At 45.3% G+C, this 20,499-nt stretch overlaps 1 protein-coding gene across 1 annotated transcript in view; it reads right to left on the bottom strand.

Annotated features, from left to right (window-relative positions):
• Positions 1-20,499, bottom strand: part of MYO10 (myosin X) — a 225,616-nt gene that overhangs the window by 117,791 nt on the left and 87,326 nt on the right. The window contains exons 4-8 of the mRNA XM_006895013.1: positions 10,923-11,057; positions 8,754-8,878; positions 8,069-8,082; positions 7,875-7,959; positions 6,228-6,331 (exon numbers count right to left, since the gene is read on the bottom strand). Of these exons, the coding sequence (XP_006895075.1) occupies positions 6,228-6,331; positions 7,875-7,959; positions 8,069-8,082; positions 8,754-8,878; positions 10,923-11,057 (463 nt within the window). The remainder of the gene's footprint in view (positions 1-6,227; positions 6,332-7,874; positions 7,960-8,068; positions 8,083-8,753; positions 8,879-10,922; positions 11,058-20,499) is intronic.

Consider the following 20,499-nt stretch of genomic DNA (forward strand, 5'->3'; position numbering starts at 1 on the left):
CAATAAAGTCAGGAAGAAATGGCAAACAATGGACAGGAAAACATTTGAAAGAATGACAGGGAGTGGACCAGCACCTATGCTTCAAGACACCTGAGGAAGTACAATCAGAGGTCCTTCCCACAGGAGAAGGAAATTCACCGAGCAAGGTTTTCCCCAAGATGTGCAAACGTAGAAAGAAAATGAAAATGAAAAATATCGCTGTTATGCTCCTGAGACTTAAAGCAACTCTACATAAAACAGCTTGGAACCCTGCTCTATCCTGAGTCAACCTTACTGTCTCTGACACACCTACGCCCATTACCCCAGTCACTGTATCAATCAACCTCATCGAGGGTCTTCCTTTCCTGCGCTGTCCCTCCACTCTCCCAAGCATGATGTTTTCATTTTCAAACTAATATACAACATTTCTCTAACTTCAGTGACCACAGAAATGATGGTCCTCACAGTCTAAAGCCATATACCTGATCTGTGTAAAATACTGCAGTGAAAAAGGATTTCTCAAGCCAAGGATTTCACACTAGCAGACAAAGTAAAAGATGGCCTGAAAATACAGAAATGTGCCTCACAAAATGAAGTGTAGGAAGAGTTCTGTAAAATATCTATAAGGTGTACCGAGAGGCAAATGCAACAAGTAAAAGAAATGTGCTGACTCTATTAATATACTTAGGACTTCTTTGTTTTTAAGTCCAAGGCTAAGTGAATTCGTTAATGAGTTCGGAGCATGGTGATCAGCGGTAATTGCGTTAATTATACCAATGGGGGTAATTTAATGACCACCACCAATTACCAGCATCACCATGGGCACGTGTGAGGTACCAGCCTCCACTACTGTGCGTTCCTACATTCCGTCAGTCCCTCTGCTGAGCGACCTCCCGCCTCCAGCTTAGGCAGCCACTTCAAGACTTATTACAAGTATTTTACTTTCTCAATAATACAACTTAAGACTGAAAACACTGGGAAATGCTCAAGCTAGCTCAGAAATATGGGACAGAAATTTAGAAACTGGCAGGAAACTGGACAAAATGCTCCCACTGCAAGTTTTTGGGAACGGGTGCATTTGGGGATATGCTCGGCCATTGAGCTAAATCTCACTCAATTGGGTCTCTGCGGCTGAAAATCGTTCAGGGCAAAGAATGCCCATCTTTCTTCATTGGGGCAACTGGTGGATGCAAACCTCTGACCTTGTGGTGAGAAGCTGGACATATAAAGTACTAATGCCGCCAGAGCTCATCAGTTGGTGAGTGGATGGTGACAAATCTATGACACGGACTCAGGTAGCAAAAAGCCAGGGCAATTAAAAATGCAGCACGAGAAGCAGAGAGGAGGGGGGAGTTTTACATACTCTACAATGGAGGACAGTGGTAGTGGAGGGATAGGATGTCCTCCTTTCATGCAGGAGACCCAGATTCAGTTCCAGCCAAGGTACCCCATTGCACTGGGCCCGGCTGGGCAGTGGAGGTTTGTGTGCTGCCATGACAGTGAATGCAGTTCAATGGAACATCCAGACTGAGAGTAGGAAGAAAGGCCTGGCTACCTATTTCCCAAGGGCAAGGTTCAATCTGTTGTTCACAGGGTCACTAAGACTTGTAGTCAATTTGACCCACTTAACACCATGTCCGCATTTTCCCAACTACCATTCAAAAGGGTTAAAAGCAGAAACAGAACAAGCCAGCCATGACCGTGGATCTGAAGCAAGACTTTCACCCTGACCAAACCACATCTACAGTGGACTCTGGAAGATTCCATTTTAAAATGGACTCTAGAATTTAGTATCATTTTATGGCCTCCAAAGGAGCCCTGGTTAAAATGTGTCAGTTTATCTTGTTTAGGTCATCTGCTATCATCCTTAGTCATTGTCCAGTTCTCTGATGCATAGCAAGTAATTGTGTAAGTAAGGCTCACCTTAGTTTTTAGACTGAAATTGTTGCAATTCAGTACTCTGGAGAGGTCCCAGAGAGCAGATTTTTCCAGTGCAATTCAATTTTTTTATTTCTTGATTGCTGACTAGAGAGATCCACATCTATTCCCATTCCAAAAAAAGGTGATCAGACAGAGTGTGGAAACACATTAGCAAAATCCTGTTGAAGATTATCCAGAAATGACTGGAACAGTATTATTGACAGAGAACTACCAGAAATACAAGCTGGGTTTAGAAGAGGTTGTGGCACTAGAGAAATTATTTCCAATGTCAGAGAAAGCAGAGAGTACCAGAAGAATGTCTGTGTTTCATTGACTATGCAAAAGCATTTGACTGTGTGGATCATGACAAATTGTGGCTAACCTTGAGGAAAACAGGAATCCCAGAACACTTGATTGTGCTCATGTGAAACCTATACTTGGACCAGAAAGCAGTCCTCAGAACAGAGCATGGAAACACTGCATGGTTTAAAATCAGGAAAGCAGCACATCAGGTATGCATCCTGTCCACATACCTTTTCAATCTATATGCAGAACAGCTCATTTGAGAGCCTGGGCTTTATGAGGAGAAATGAACATCAGGACTAGAGGAACACTCATTAATAACCTACGTTATGCTTGCTGAAACTGAAGAGGATCTGAAGTGCTTGCTGCAGAAGGTCAAGGACTGTAGTCTTTGATATGGATTGAAGCTCAACATCAAGAAGACAAAGATTCTCACCACTGGGCCAAATGGCAGGACTATGATAGATGGAGAAGAACAAAACTAGAGATGCTTATAAATAATGTGGCTCTGCCTTAAGCAGCCCTGGTGATGCAATGGTTAAAAAGCTTGGCTTGCTGTAATGGAGCTTACCAAGTAAAGGATATAATATCAATAATTTAACAATTCCTCAATCGTCAATCAATTGTCTTAAGTTTGGGGAGAGACGGACACTTGTTTATAGTAAAGACTGTTTCTGAAAAAGCTGCACGTTTCTTTGTATTTCCTTCTTACTGTGTTGCTTAATTAGGTTAAAATAAGCCCAGTGGAAAAAAAAAACCAAAAAACCACGACCCTGATTTCACTACAGAACAGCTAGATTTAAATTAGCACTGCTAGCGGATAAACACAAATACGAAAATGTAAACACAAAAGAACTTAAGGACCTAAAAAGAGTACATATGTTAGTTACATCCATTGGCCATCATAGCAATTTCATTTCACGGATGCATGTTTTCTCTCTAGATGATACATCTCTCAGTCATGTGGTCAAGTTTCAAATGCCAAAATATACTATTTTTAAAAAAAACAAAACCCAAAAACAATCAGCCTTCACTGAAAATGGGCCGGACTCCACAAGTTTCTCTATAGTTAATCAATGGAACTAGGAGGTTGGAACAGGGGAGGGAAGGTGTGGAATCCCAGCAGAGGCTGCGGGAGGGGATTCCTTGCAGCAAAGCGCACCCTAGTGGTTGGTGAGCTTGCGAGCGGATCAGCCAAACGGGAGGAGGATTTGGCTCAAAAGTAACTCTATGGTGGACAAACCCCTTTTCCTTACAAAGCACTGTTCTTTATCTTTAACCAAATGAATAAGACTAAGCCTAATCCTAAAACTAGTCTCCTTTTCCCCAAAACACCAAAGTTGAGTTTTTATATTTATTCTAATGCATGCAGAGCAGTTACCAGTTATGTGACACTGAGTACGGGGTTGTTGCTATGTGCCGTCGAGTCGCCTGAGACACATAGTGACCCTATGTACAACAGCCCTAAACTGTGCTCTGTCCTGTGCCCATCTCACTCTCTCTGACACACCCACCCGCACTACTCCAGTCACTGAAAAAATTTACCTCATAGAGAGTCTTCCTCTCCTATGCTGTCCTTCCAACATCCTTCTCCAAGAACTGGTCGCTCCTTGCAACATGTCCAAAGTATGTCAGATGAAGCTTAAGAATCCTTGCCTCCAAGGAGCATCCTGGCTTCACTTTCTCCAGGATGAACCTGTTCATTCTCTTAGCAGCCCATGGTATATTCAATACTCCTTTCCAGCACCACAGCTCAAATACCTCAATCTCCTTCTATCCTCCCTAGTCACTGTCCAGCTCTCTGATGCATAGCAAGTAATGGCAAAGACCAACCATGGGCTGTATCAGGTGCACCTTAGTCGCCAGAGTGACACCATTGCTCTTCAGTACTCTGGAGAGGTCACTAACAGCAGACTTTCCCATCGTGATACATCTTTTAATTTCCTGGCTGCTGGTGCAAGAGTGTTGACTGTGAATACAGTGATGAAAAACTCAAAATGATTGAGGACAGAGCTGCACAGACAGTTACATGTTTGTTGTCAATAAGCCATGCACCTATAAAAAGCTGAACTGGCAAAAGTTGTGCGATGGATGTATTTTCACCAATGAAGAAAGAGCAGTTGTTGAGGCTGTTTATGTACGAGTATCTTATGGGATTTGCTTTCTTGGCTTGGAGGGTTAGGATCATGGGCACAGGTCATGGGGTACCCAGTTAACTGGACTAGTGGCTATTCTACACCTTAGGAAGCTCTGTGATCAGTCTCTGGGGAGATAAGCCTCTTGGGGAGCTCCAGAGGTGTCTATGAGAAGATGCTGGTTCAAATCCACAAGCGGCTCCAGTGGGCAAGGACAGGCAATCTTCTGAGCAATCTCCACCCTCCCAAAAACACTTGATGGAGGGTCAGTAACAAACCGGATTCAACTCAATGCCAGTGACTTAAATGATTCCAAGCTCACGGTGTAGTTTTGTTCATAGGGTCACTACGAGTCATCCTTGGCTTGACGGCAATCAACAACAACAATATGGCCTGAAATCTGTTCACATATCAAGGCAGAATGACTGCTTCCTATGTACTTGAGTCAACAGAGGAAGGAGAGCTGGAAATAGGAGGGGACGCGGAGTGTGGGGTTAACCGCTTCCATGAACAACTGCCTCTCTGGACATAAAGTGAACGGCGCCCAGTTATCAACACCAAACATTTAGATTAAACCTTGAATAAAAGACGTGCGACTCACGCCCAGTACAAAGCGCTTTCATTCTATTCCATAAAATGTTCTATGAACAATCTAGAAGCACAGACCCCACATTCTCTACCCTGAAGCAGATTCTAACTCACTGTTGAGTTGAAGGACAGAGGCGATCAGCCCCTGATGGTTTCCAAAGCTGAGAATGTGTATGGGAGTAGAAGGCCTCCTCGTTCTTCCTCTGAGTGGTGGGTGGGTTGGAACTTCCAACCTTTTAGTCAGTAGCCCAATGCTCAGCCCGCAACACTACCAAGCTTCCTCCAGAAGAACAGAAGTGTATACCAAATGGAGAGCTGTTGACAACACCCCAGAAATAAAGACCCAGGTGTGCGGAAAGGAGGTTGACCGGCCTGGTAGCCATCAGTCTGGGTGTTAGAGTAGATGTTAAGATGTTAAGCTGGGCTGGCTGCCAACCTCTCTCAGTCTAAGCCACCACACCAGCAGAGCTCCTCTGCCCTCAGATGGGGAAAACCATAGTTCAAGGTCATTATGAGCAACAGAGGCAGCTTCCTGTCAGGTTCAGGTAGTAGGTAACCCAATAGATGTTAGCTGTCTTTATGACAATTAGAATGAAGATGAATTAACCCTCAGTCCACTGGATGCAACTCTTCTGGTCATAACGGCAGTAAAGGAATTGAGAGCACACTGATGGAATCTGCTGGTGGGACCCAGTCAGGTTGGCTGCTCCCAACACCGAATAACTATGTCTCTTAAGAAAGGTCATCCTGTAACAAAGTCATTTGGTGTTTACAAACTGAGAGACCTACATCAGTAACATCTCAACCTAAAGAAACTTATTTTTCACCACGTAACTGGAATTTCTGATCGGAAGGAAGACTAAGAAAACTAGATACTTAGTGGGCACTTAGTCCAACGGCTGAGGGACCTCTTTTTAAGCCATGGACCGTTCTTTTAAAAGAAATCAGAGTTGTAAGCTCAAAAAGATAAAGATCCGTTAGCTTCAGTTGGCAGCCTAGGACTGTTTTGTTGTTTGATTTACTTTGGGAGAGAAAGGTTCACATTCTCAGCATGCCAGTCCCTGTAAACATCCGTTTGCTGACTGACAGACACAGGCTCACATATCTCTGCACCAAAGACGACTTCCGGAATATCGTTCCAGCCCGACAAGTCTTTACCATCAAGCAGAACAAGAAGGCTCTCTCTCTTCCCACATATTGCTGCAAATGTAATCATTACGTCTACTTTGACTGTGACAGTTTTTTCTTTTCTTTTTTTTAAACACAAGACAACATAAGGGCAAAGATATGAAAGGAACTTACGATAACTTCCTGAAAGGATTCCTTGTCATTGATTGTCTTGTCTTCTAGACATCCAGACTGATTCAAGTAGTGGTAGTTTTCTGGCATAGATAAATAAAACTCTTCTATAATGGGAAAAACAGAAAACATCACATTAAAACTCAGTAGCAGCACAGCTAAGATAAAATGCAAAGCATCCCCACTTTATAATTTTATACAAAAAATTCTATATGGTTTACTGTACTTAATTAAGGTAACAGTATTCCATTTTATTCATTCTCTAAAGATAACAGAAATAACTTAAAAATCAAACTAAATGGGTTAGAAAATATCACTGTACAAAAGCACCATCTCTGGCATGGATGTGGTTTTATTGTTTTCTTCTGAAAATCAAATATTTAGAAATTAGTTTCAAGTCAATTGTTGTTGTGTGCCATCAACTTGCAACCAACCCACAGCTTGCCCTCCAGCGAATTTTCAGAGGTAGTAAATTGCATGGGAGGAGACTGACCGTCCTTCCCCCAAGGAACAGCTGCTGGATTTGAATTGCATACGTTTGAGATTGTAAAGCAGCTTCTTAGCACTAGGCCACCAGAGCTCCCTTCAAGTTAATACCAGAATATATAATACAGTCACAACAAACTGGGAGCTCTGGTGGCCTGGTGGACAGAGAGTGGTGCTGCCAATCCAAAGGCAGTTGGTTTGAATCCACTAAATGCTCTGAGGGAGAGGGGCAATTTTCATTCCAAGACTTAAAGAGCAAACAAACACCTTGAGAATTCTCTGTGGGTGTTCTTCACACCTGGCTCTAAAATGAACTGAGTTAGGGAAAGGCAATACACAACAAGGGGTTGAACAGACGTAACTAATCACATTAATCGATGCTTTAATTTATTAAACAAAATGTCTAATCATTATGATTCGGAATGAAAAGCATGATTTGTAAGCCTTCACTCAAAAACTGAAAAAGAGAAAATGAATTGCTTGTCTTTTACTGGTGCTGTGTACTGCCAAGTCATAACCGACTCGCAGCTCACCCTCCAGTGGGTATTCACAGGCAGGAGGCTGCATGAAAAGAAGTCATCCTTCCTTCTCTCACTGAGCAGCTGGTGGGCTCGAACTGTGTGTCTGTAGGTTGGCAGCGCAGCTCCTTACCACTAAGCCACCAGTTTCTTTCAGTACTCTCATGGGATACTTTCCATTTCAGCTGGCAGATTTACCAGGCCCAGAAGATCTGCCTTTTCATAGAACTCAAAACAAACCAAAACAACCCTCAAACTCACTATTCCCACTGATGGTGACCCGTACTGCGTTTGTCCGGTTGGAAGTCCCAATGGGGAGAGATTGCCCACCTTTCTCCCACAGAGTGCAGCTGGAGGACTCTAACTGCTAGAGTCACAGAACCTTCATGGGGTTTGGTGACACTAAGTGTCACTCAGACGACCAGAGTTCACGGTGAGCCCAGGATGTCAACCTTGGCCTATCCTGTACCATTATCATGATGCTTACAATGCGTGGAATGGTGGTGGCCAGGACAAGACCCCAGAACTGATGGGATGCCCACTGAGGTGTTTCAGCAAACAGATGAGGCCTGGCGTGTGCTCAGCAGTCTACCGCTCACCAGGTGATGAGATGATTCACGCAGACCTCTGCCCGGGGCCCACTCACCTCTCTGTTCACTTCCTAGCCCTGCCAGCAGCGCGTAGAACATGTGATAATTCCTCTCCCCAGGGTTCTGCCTTACTACTCGGTTCTGTGAAGAGAAATCACACTTTCACTCAGAGATGCTGTATTGGTTTAACAGGTCATGTCTGAAAATGGTTCATATCGGAGGCAATGTGAATGAAATCATTCATACTTACTTTTTCTAATAAATCTTTATGTGAAAAGCAAAGGCAAGTCAAGGAATAAAACAAGGACACGAAGCAATCAATTTGTCTTTCATCCTCTAATTCTTGGTTACCCAAACCATCAAAATTGGGCTTCGGGCCTTCAACGCTGAGACCCTGGGCATCACAAGGCAGACCAATCACAGATGATTTTATCTGAAGTCAATTCTAAACATGATCCATCTTGGACCACATTCCTGGGCCAAAGAAACTGGTAGGATTTACTGCTATTCTGTCCTGCTCTTTGATCCAGGCTTTGGTGAGGAACCTACCCTTTCTGGACCACAGATGGGCTCTGCTAGACTTCTGAAAGAAAACATGTTCTTTATGTTGTGGGAAAACGTACACATCAAGCAAGTCCTACCAGAGTGACCACTATACAAAACCAGAGAAAGAACTGTTCCAGGCTCTTCCCCCAGCATGCTTCTAATCAGCAGGAACATTTCCCCCTCGTTTACTTATTGCCTTTTAGTCAGAAGAGGCTTGCAGCCAGCCCTCCGGCGGATTTTCGGAGGTGGTAATATCCCACGTGAGGAGCCGCAGGTGGGTCTGAACTGCCAGAGAGGGGCCTTCTGGGCGAGTCACACAACTCCCTCGTGGGGTAGACCCCCCAGGGCTTCCTAAATGCCATCAGCAGGGACCAGCTCAAACAGGATACAATCTACAATTCTCCCGCCCTGAATATTTCCCTTCTGGCATATGTGCAGCTGAATAAACTTCCCGAAGCGACTGGAGTTGCTGTTGTAGACGGTCTTGGCGTTGCCGAAAGCTTCCATGATGGGGCTGTGGAAGGCAAGGGGAGCACAGGGTGTTAGTGAGGGCAGATCGGAAAGCGGTGAGGGCTCTTTTTTACTGTTTGCATGGCAAAATAGATCACTGCAAGACACATCCAACACCGGTAAGACCTCGGGGAGACAACGTTTACTCTCCTCAAGGGCAGCGTTTCAAAAGATTTACTGGTGTGTTTTTTGTTTTTTAAAATTTTATTAATTTTAGTGAAAGTTTACAGAGACTTTGGATCTCCATTTATTCATTGTTGCACTTTTCTCCCTTCCACACCCTCCAATTCACTCTTCTCTTTGAAAAGTAAAAGAAAAATTCTTTTATTGTTATACAATCCCTCCCCCCAAGTCCACTCCACTATGCAGTGGAGTCCTTCGTTCTGGACTCCTGTCATGACAATAGTACCTAATCACATATCCCTTTTAAAAAGCTTTCTCCCTCATCTGTTTCAATGCTGTGTACATTATTTATCTCCTCTTTCTCAGTCTTCGCCCAACCCCAATGTCAGTCCCATGTGATGTGTGTTTATAGCTCACTGAATGAGGAGGACCTTCGAGCAAGCTGGTGAAGGATGCTCTGTAGACAAATGAGACCTGAGTGAATGAATGAGTGGCTCACCCCTGCACAGATTATCTTCCATGTTCACACACCAGGATTGACATGCAAAGACTACTCATTCAGACTCAAACGATGGTGAAGGTTCTCGCTCCAGAAATGCTATCAGTTCATTGGAGGCCTTTGGAACAAGCCGTGTAACACCGCTGGGTCTTCCACGATGGGAAGACAGAGTCAGACTAGATCAGAGGTTGGCAATAGTTTTATCAGTTGTTTGTGGCAAAGGACCAAAGAATAAATATGTTTTTGCTTGGTGGGCTGTACAGCCTCTGCCGAAACTCCTCAGCTCTGCCAGTGAAGTTTGCAAATAGCCATTAACAATGTGTAAACCAACTGGCACAGCTGTGGTGCAATCAAGCTTTATTTAAAACCAAAATGGGCTGCAATATTTGGGTCTCAAAAATCACTGTGGTTGAGCTGGTGCAGAGCCATGGCCACCTTCAATCAGGTGTCCGAGGCTGCAAATCTTTATGCGAGAAAACTGTCCTTCCAAGGAGCAGCCAGTGGATTCACACCACCGACCTTCTGACGAGCAGCCTGACGAGTTAACACACTCTGCCACTAGGGCTCAAGGCTCTAGTTTCGAAATTGGACTACTTTAGAAATGGTAAGATCACTTGAGCCTCTATAGCTTCTAAAATCTTAGAAGGCCCAAATTGGACAATGGGAAATCACACGTTTGAAAAGTAGTATTTGGATGAGACCTCACCACTGGATCACAGAGCCCTCACTCAACGTTCTGGGACTAGCTGCTCCTGACTGTCTCCTTGGTCATCTGCCACATGAAAGGTGACAGACACAAACAACCATCATCAGCTCCCTTCCCGTCGCAATGGTCTTTCCGTGGCTCAAGGGGCCGTGTGCAAAAGCCCTCTTGTATGTGCACAGCTGTCTACAGAGAGACTGCTTCCAACTGCAACGCTTCCACAGAGCCCAGCAACTTCATTCTTTTTCCATCAACTCCCATCAGGCCCTTCAGGACATGGGATGGAACTAAGCAGGAGGGAGGGTCCAGGCCGCCTGGAGGCAGCTCTTCACCTTCCACCCACACCTGCCCAACGAGCATCTCAGCCAGAGGGGAGCAAGTGACATGATTGGAAATGAACGTGTGTGTGTACGTTAAACCATAAAAGAAGCCAACTAATTGGATCTTTAAAATAAGCCAGACTACAGAGGCTGATGGTTCAGCAACGGAGAAGACAAGCCCCTGTGAGATGGCCTGACAGTGACTTCAGCCATGGACTCTATTGTGTCACAGAAGGTGAGGAAGGCACAGGACGGGGCAGGATTCAGGGTGGCTGTTCGCAGGGTCACTTGCTATGAGTCGTACTCAACTGGACGGCACCTAACAACATCAACATCAACATCAACAATAACAGAGAAGGCAAATCCTGCTGGTTGGAGAGAAGAAAAATGACTCAAGAAATACCTGCTTTCAAGAATGGCTTGCTCCACACTGGACGCCTTCTCCTTCAAGGACAACTCCAGCGACTGCTGGCTGATGGCCGACAGGAACTTGAGGATCAGCTTGGTGCTTTCGGTTTTACCTGCCCCACTTTCACCGCTGAAAGACAAAACACGGACGGGAAGCCTCTCAGTGGGATGACAAAACCCCACGGCACAGGAGTGTCACTCGGCTCCTCAAGGAGCGACAGCTCAAAGGTAAGAAAGGGGAGGCTGAAATGCTTCAAAGAATCGGGGCATTGAGGTGGGCCAAGTCCACCACACACTGCTTCTTCCCATGCCCATCACTGTTGTTTTTGTTACATGCCGTCAAGTCGCCTGAGACTTTCAGTGACCCTGTTGTATAATAGCTCTGAAGTCTACCTGACTCTGAGCCTGTCTCACTGACTCCGACACACTTACCCCTGTTACCCTAGTTATAATCAACACTCTTGGCAGCAGCAGTTAGGAAATCAAAAGATGAATTGTACTGGAAAAGACCTGCTGTCAGGGACCTCTCCAGAGTACTGAGAAGCAACGATGTCAGTCTAGAGACTAAGGTGCGCCTGATCCAGGCCATGGTCTCCGCAGTTACTTGCTAAGACTCAGAGAGCTGGACAATGAATAAAAATGACAGAGAAGGACTGATGCCCTTTAGTGTACCAGGTCAGAGAGGCGTTTAATGGGAGCCAAGTCCTGCAAGAAGAATCTCTGTTACCTTCGTGAATCCCAAGCAGACACACTGAATACTTGCCAATAGAATCAGCACAGTAAGAGTCCTTTTAGGGAGCTCTGGTGGCTTAGTGGCAAGAAGCTACACTGCAATTCCAGAAATACGCTGTTCGAATCCACTAGATGCTCTGCTGGAGAAGGAGGGGCAATCTCCCCTTGTACCAGTCAGATCCGATTTGACAGTGTACACACACACCACACACACACACACACACACACACACACGAGTCCCTTTGTGAGACATAAAAAATGGATAAATAAGACCAAATAAATCAGAGTCACACACTTCTCTGGTGGTTCGAATCCACTCTCAGCTCTATGGGACAGAGAATCTCCTTCCATGGGATTTATAGCCTGGAAATTAACTGGAGGGTCAGCTATGAGCCAGTCCAGGCCTGAGGGCAATGAGGGTTTTTAAAAATGATGCATTACTGCGGGGACAAAGACAGGCCACTGGAGTGACTCCATTTACCTGGAAGCACCCTGGCCTCCTGAGCGAACAAAAGCATCTGCACTAGAACAGTACTCTGCAAGTCCAGTTCCCTAAACCTCCAGGGCCTGGAACACTAACGAGAGGTCAAGAGGGTGTGAGTCAGGCCTTTGTTAGAACGCAGACACGAGACATGTCAGTGTAGCACTCAGAGTCCGGAATTCAGAGTAGTTGGGGTGCAGGTATACATTTGGGGAAATGATGCTGACTTAAAGGAGAAAATGCATGTCCCTCAGAAGAGCTGTTGTTAGGTGTCCACTGGCTGACAATGACCTCAGGAGACGAGGGCTTGCCACGTTGTAATCTTTATGGGCGCAGAGCACCAGGTTTATTTGCAGTAGATCCACTGATTGGGTTCAAACTTCCAACCTTTCACGTAGCAGCCAAGTGCTAACACAATGTGCCACCAGGGTGCCTTGGAAGAAGATGATGTGTAAATCAAACAAGAGGAGAATGCTCATCTTTCTTCCACAGAGCAGCTTGTGGATTTGAACCACATGCCTTCAGGTTGGCATGATGGCTTCTTACCACTCAGCCACCAGATCTATTAGGGAAAGAGGAGGTAGAAACGACCAATAGGGTAAGGAGCACCCTGGGAGGCTGCGATCTTAGGTGTGGCCTCTGAAGCATGCACCATGGACTGAGATGCTGCCCTGTGCCGCCCTCATGGTCTCCATTCTACATAGTCCACTGCTGCAGGCACCGGGTCAGCCCACGAGATCCAGTCTCCTGTTTACTGACCGTCTGCTTTTCCAAGCACAAAGTCCTTTCCTAGGTACTGGTTCCTCCTCAGGGCATGTCCAAAGTACACGAGGCAAAGCCTCACTATCTTCACGTCTCTCTTTTTTGTAAAAACACACACACACACACACACACACACACACACACACACACACTCTTTCTTGCTTAATCATTTCGTATAATCTTCAATTCTGAGGAGCATTCTGCATGTATTTTTTTAAGAAACAAGCTTAAGTATGTTTACAGAAAAACATCCAGCACACAGGAAAATAAAATTCTCAATGTACACAATTCATTAAACAATTACCAGACATTCACAGAAATGAAAAATAAAACCCATGAAGAAGCGAGCTCGAGTGGCCTAGTGGCAAGAAGCTGCACTGCAATCTGAGAGGTGAGCGGTTCAAACACACCAGATGCTTTGCTGCAGAAGGAGGGACAATCTCCTCCTGTATCAGTCAAACCTGATTTGACGGTACACACACACAAATAATAAAAATAAAATAAATTTAAAAAAACCATGAAGAAGGAAAAAGTAAAAAAAAATTGATACAGAAATGACAGATGACATTTATCATAGAATTCATAGAAAAAGATGGTGAACTGTACTTTAGTCCACATAGTCAAGAGAATAGAGAAAGAATGTTAAGTTGAAAAATAAAAGATTAATACATCTTCTAGAAATTAAAACTGAAATATTTTTCAACAAAGACACAACATGGGATTAATAGCAAATTAAGAAAGGCATGATGAAAGGTTAATGAGTTTAAAGACAATAATAGTAATAAGGATGATGATGATGGATGCTCTTCTTATAAAGTGGGTATGTTTGTTCTTCAGTTTTTCTCACTCACTGTCCACCTTTCACGTGTTTATGCTATTGCAGTTAAGTGCCGTCAGGTTGAGTACGACTCACAGGGACCCTGTAAACAGCAGGTCTGAACTCTGTTCTATACTGTTCCGTCCTCAGCATATGAGACACAGTTTCAATACATCTTGTTAGGGTTCTTCCTCTCCTTTGACTCTCCACCTTTCCAAGCATGATGGCCCTTTTCAAGGAATGACCTCTCCTAAGGTGTCCAAAATACGTGAGATAAGGCTTCGCCATTTTTGGCTTCAAGGAACATTCTGGTTACACTTTCTTCAAGACACACCTCTTTGTTCTTCAGAAAAGCTTCACTTTGGGTTAGCAGCACAGTGCGGATGGACCACACCATTGGAGTTCGCTACTTATACATAACTCCAGCTCAAACCAAGGCCCCTGCGGTGGATTAGATTCCAGACTTCAGCTAAGGAAGGGGTAGGACATGAGAGCTGCAGCACACAGTCCCCAAGGCTGTGCTCTTCCAGGAGCAGCTGGTGAGCTTGACCTTTTGGTTAGTAGCTTCATCCACTGTGCTACCAGGGCTTACTTCTCTCTTTCTCCACACACCAAACTCATTGTCTTTGAGAGGACTCTGAGTCACGGTTTCCAAATGACTACCTTTCTCCCATGGAGAGGTGGTAGAGTCAAACCACTGATCTTTTGGGTAACAGCTGAACCCTTAACCCACGATGCTTCCAGAGCTCTTTCTTTTCTACATGTACCATGTACACACACACACACACACACACACACACACACACACACACAGATTTCTTTCAGGGAAATGACTCCTGTAATTGTGGAGGACAATAAACTTGAAATCTGTAGGCTGGGGAAAAAAAAAAGTTTTCAGCACTCTTCTTCGATATCACAACTCCAAGGCATCAGTAATTCTTATGTTATCCTTGTTCACTGTCCAGCTCTCAGATGCAGCAGGTGACTAGAAAGACTGTGGCTTTGAAGCAGGCACACCCTAGTCTTCAAACTGACATCCATTCTCTTCAGGACTTTGGGGAAGTCCCTGACAGTAGACTTTCCTAACTGTATGTCTCTCAATTTCTTGTCTGCTGGTACCTAGGGTGTGGATTGCAACCATTTCAATCTTTTCTCCATCTATCATGATGTTGCCTACAGGCCCAGTGGTGAGGATTTTTGTCTTCATGATGTTGGGATGTAATACATACTGAAGGCTGTAGTCATTGATCCTCTGCAGCAAGTGCCTCAAGTTCTCTTTGCTTTCAGCAAGCGACGTTGTGTTATACGCCTAATGCAGGCTGTCAATGAGCCTTCCTCCAATCCTGATGCCATGCTCTTCTTCTAAAGTCAGCAGTGCTAATTCTTTTATAATTTGTGTATGTATATGCTTGCTTGTTCCCATGTGTATGTTATTGTCGTTGGTAGGTGCCACTGAGTACGACTGATAGTGACCCTGTGAACAAAAGATCTGAACTCTCTTCTATCCTGTGCCATCCTCACACTTCCTGACATACAAGAGCCCACTGCAGCAGTCACCATGTCAATCTACCTGGTTGAGAGGCTTCCTCTCCTTCGCCGACCCTCCACCCTTCCCAACATCATGTATGTCCCTCTCCAAGGAACAGCACCTCCTAGCAACATGCCCAAAGTATATGTTGTTGTTGATTGCCGTCAAGTCGAGCACGACTCATAGTGACCCTATGAACAAAAGACCTGAAGACTTTCTAGAACTATCGTCGTGTCTCAAAGTTCATAGAGTTTCCAGAAGCATGTTGTTAGGAAGTGGATTCCACTCTGGTTCCCAATGTATATCAGGCACCTGGAAATACCACAGGTGGGGTCAGGCACATAGTCTTCAAAGTGATATCCGTGCTCTTTAGCACATTAAAGCAAGGTCCAGAGAGACAGGAAGCTGTCTATTTTTAGAAATAAGTTTACATCTAAGAACACAGTTGGACCCACTCCTCCAGGCATTTACCCATCACCAGGGCCAGGTCGGGCAGCTGTGACAGAGGCGGTCGTAAAGATAACAGAATTACTGACGCCTTTGAAGTGTGGTGCTGGAGAAGACTGCTGACTAGCCCGTGGACTGACAAGAGAGGAGACAGGTATGTCTTGCGGAAAACGGAGCCTAGGAAGAGTGCTCTGGGAAGCAGGGCTGGTGAACGCGGGCGTCACACATTCTGGGCACACTGCCTGTTGTTAGGTGTCACTGAGGCGAGTGCAACTCCTAGCGACTGTATGAACAACACCTGCGAACCCTGTCCTGTCCCGTGCCATCCTCACAGCCTCACAATCTCTCTTTCTCTCTCTCTTGGGTTGTCACCAGGCTGAGGGTCTTCCTCCCACTGTCCTTGCACCTTCAAGCAATGCTGCCCTTGTCTAAGCAATGACTTCTCCTAGTAACATGGCCAAAGTGTGTGACACGGCAGGGACAGGCGTGCTGCTAGGAGAGGCTACTCCTTAGAAAGGGCCTTCCTGCAGGGAAAGGTGGAGGGCCATGAACAGAGGGAGACCCTGGACGAGGAGGCCTGGCAGCAGCTGAAGCAGTGGGTGTTGGTGTGTGTGAGAAGATGAGGGGGACACAGGGTAGGGCAGGGCTCTGATCTGCTGTTTACAGGGCTGTACTGGATTCGATGGCATTTAACAACAGTCCAGCTGCTGTGGCGTCGGCTCTGACCCCTGGCCGCCTGTGGGTACCACAGGAGCACGGTGCTCCCAGAGGTTTTCAGTAGCTGACCTCCTCTGAGTGGTGTCGAACCACCAAACTTTCAGGTCATGAGCGGCGGGTGTTAACAGTTCCCACCAACCTGGACCATACACTGTCCAGCCTCACAGAGATGTTTGCCAGCACCTGCTGGAACACACTGTCCTTCCTCCAAATCAAACCAAGTCCAAAGGTGACCCGCAAGCCAAACAAAGCCCCGGGAGGTATGACCTCACTCCAGGAAGTGGACCTCGTCTAGAAACAGTGCAGGCTCTGGAGGCAGGAAGCTCAAAGTGCAGCGTCTCCACTGATCCTTGGATCTGAGTCTCGGGTTCCTCTGAGGACCACTCGGGGATGAACCTTCCTCAGAGAATTTTAGGTCCCGGTCCCGGCTGTTCCAACCCCACCACCTTCACATCCCTCAGCAAATCCTTGCTCCACCCTCCCTGATGGGCCTCTCTCCTTCCTCATCCTTGCTCTGCCAGAGACCCCCATTTTCCTGCTGCTTCTGTGCCCTTCTGCCCCCTCCCTACATCCCTTGAGAGGCAAGATCACACACCAGCTTCTCCAGGAAACTTGCTGGCTCGTTCTCCAGCATCTCCCAGCACTTTCTGGGAAGTCACTGTGTAACGTGTGTCAGTTAGAGCCTTTGGCATGTTGTACTGGCATCTATCTGAGCTCCTCAGAAGTGAGGCTGGGAGGCTGTGTGTCATGTACTCCGGGCGTATCCGGACAGGACAGGTCCCTGGAGAAGAGTGTGTGCTCTATGCATGGAACAATAGGAGGTCAGCAAAAAGGAGAGAGACCTTCAGGGAGATGAATGACACGTGGCTCCAGCAATGGGCTCAGGCAGGCTGCAAGGAAGGCACAGGGTCGGGCGGCAATTCCTTCTGTCAGACAAAGGGTCACCATGAGTCAGTCAACTCAATGGCCCCTGACAACAACAACAACAACAGCAAACTGTTCATTGTTAACTTCAGTTTCTTCTCTTCAGAGTAGAAGGTCTCAAAGGACAGGGATTGGGTCTTGCTTTCATTTTTTAATCCTCAAAGTCCAGTAGGGTCACCTCGGTCACATGAGCATGAGCCAAGGCCACGCTTTCTTCTGGTCGCTCCTGGGGCCTTTCTGAATTTCTGTAGACTGGTTAAATTCCATAATTTCTAAATGTACTTCTAGAAATATGAAAAAGGTAACTTATCCAATCATAGTTCTGGAATGTAAAAGGCACAGTATGATACCAGCCACTAAGAAAACAAAAGACGAGTTGTATTGGGGCAAATGTGCTGTCAGAGTATAAAAGAGCAATGATGTCAGTTTAAAGACTAAGGTGCGCCTGATCTAAGCCATGTTCTACCTTGCTTGTGATGGATCTCAAAGTTGGACAATAACTAAGGATGAGACAGAAAAAAGAACTGGTGCCTTTGAGCTGTGGTGTTGGAGAAGAGTTCTGACTCTTCCATGGACGGCCAAGAGAACTAACAAGTCTGCCATGGAGAAAGTGAAACCAGGGTGCTCCTTGGAGGCAAGAGTGGTGAAACTCTGTCTCACAGACTCTGGGCATGTTATTAGGAGGGGCTAGTCCTCGGAGAAGGACATCATGCTTAGAAATGTGGAAGGTCAGCGTAACAAGGACCCTCAACTGACACAGTGACTATAACAATGAGTTGTTGTGGGGTTAGAGTGTATTGAGGAAGGCACAGGAGAGGCCAGAGTTCAGAGTCAAGGGGACGGCAGCTGGCAACAACAAGAAGCATAAGAGAAGTCTGAATAGGACAGAGGTAAACTACTATCTGAAAGGTTGGTGGGTCGAACCCATGCACAGGCACTGTGGGGTTCGGGCTGGGCGGTGTGTTTCCATAGGTCATGGCCTTGACACCCTAGGGAACGGCTGTGCTCTGCACACCTGGGGTCCCCACTGCATTAGATTCGACTCAGTGACAGCTAACAGGAACCATGAGAGATACATCTGTGAGCAGTACAAAAGGTACACTTGGCTGCTAAATCCGCCACCAGGCACCTTGGAGGAAAGGTCTGCTGATTTGCTTAAAAAAAAAAAAATCTGCCAATGGGAGTTCTGGTGGCCTAAGTTGCAAGAATCTGCATTGCACTGCAATCCCAGAGGTGCGTGGTTTGAAGCCATCAGATGCTCTGCTGGAGAAGGAGGGGCATTCTCCTCCTGTACTAGCCAGACCCAATTTGACAATAGAATAGAATGAATAAAATTAGAATAGAATTAGAATTAGAATAGAACAGAACAGAACAAAAATCCGCCACTGAAAACTGAAAGGAGTGCCTTCTACTCTGACACAAGGGGACGCCCCATTGAAGAAGTTTCCAATTAGATGTTTTAAAGGTAGCAGCATGTATTGATTCCACTAGAGGGCAGTCCATACCCAAAGAAATGCAAACAGGGACTTGACCAACCATAGACACTTGCACATTCCATTTTCTCTAATTCTCAGGGTCCTAGTCTCCACTTAAAAAACAAAAAAGACCCCTTCTGTAGTGATCTATTAAAAAACGAAAATACATTTCAATAAGAAAACTATTCTTGACGTGTTTCTAGAGTTAATTTAGATATAGTTACTCCAGAATTATAAGCACTAGACTTACACAATGAAGCTTTCTGTTCAAGATTCATACTTCCTTATTTTTAGACATCATAATTTTTTAAAACTCTTTTATTGAGATTTTAATAAACGTTTACTTGGATTTCCATTCATTCATTGTTGTACATTTTTCTCCCTGCCCACCCCGCCCCCCACTTCGCTTTTTTTCCTTTGGGGAAGAAAAAATTTCATTGTTCTACAACTCCCCCCACCTCAGTCCACTAACTATGGAGCTCTTATTCTGGACTCTTGTCATATATTCCTTTTACACAGATCTCTTCCTCATCTGATCTTTGGCATGAAAATGCTAAGCCCCTTCTGTTTTATCACATACACAAACCCACACACATACTTAAACACAAGTATGTAGACACAAAGACTTATCCATCACTATATAAATAACCATCTATACTTTGATCTCTAGTTTCTTCCAAAGCCACTCCACCAAGCAAGTGATACAGTAAGTCATTTTTGCAAATGAAAGTAGTAAACACAAACTATCAATGGCAAATACTAGAGGCCTAAGTGTGTGTTGAAAGGGGCTGATCTTCTTAAACAGATCCCATTCTCTCGCTTTCTGTTAACCTTGTGAACCCTGGGCTGTAGCCTGAACCCAAGATCTGAAGTCCTAACTTCTGGGCCTATAGTGACATAATCACAAAGGCTCCATAAATTATAGTACTTCTCATGTTGTTGTTGTTGTTGTTGTTGTTATGCGCCATGGAGTTGCCTGTGACCCATAGTGACCCTATGTACAACTGTTCTGAAGGCTGCCCTGTCCCGAGCCAGTCTCACTGACTCCATCACACCTACCTCCTTTACCCCAGTTACTTTATCAATCCATCTCATCCAGGGTCTTCCTCTCCTTCATTGTCCCTCTACCCTTCTGAGCATGATGTCCTTCTCCAAGGATTGGTCGGTCCTCTGGGCCACGTGCCCAAAGTACGTGAGATGGCGCTTCGAAATCCTAGCTTCCAAGGAGAAAGGTGGTTTGACCCTCTCCAAGACAGACCTATTTGTTTTCTTGGCAGTTCATGGTATGTTCAAGATTCTTCTCCAGAATTCAAAAGCATAGTACTTCTCTAGTCATAAGATAAGTTACTTTATTGAGACTGTAACTCTTAAGGGAGGTTTATATATTAGAGAATTTGCCAGTTATTCCCGTGATAGTCACTCATATTTGCTTTCCTGAGGAGGGACCAGACATAGCTAACCCGAGTGTCTGCACAGCCGAGCATCTCAGCAGTGCTCACGAGACCAAGAGGAGATAGTACACGTACACAGGGGCCTCCTTTCAAGAGAGAGACTGGGATGGTGGTGGTGGAGTGGGAGGCAGGAGAGAGATAAAGGAAGAGAAGATGACCCTCTTCAGTCAAGTCACATATATGTAACTCCAGCTATTTATTTAAAAAATACCAAAGAAGGAATTTTTCTTTTCAAAGA

Source organism: Elephantulus edwardii, unplaced genomic scaffold (genome assembly GCF_000299155.1).
Source record: "Elephantulus edwardii isolate Elephantulus edwardi_28Jun2011 unplaced genomic scaffold, EleEdw1.0 scaffold00153, whole genome shotgun sequence".
Lineage (NCBI taxonomy): Eukaryota > Metazoa > Chordata > Mammalia > Macroscelidea > Macroscelididae > Elephantulus > Elephantulus edwardii.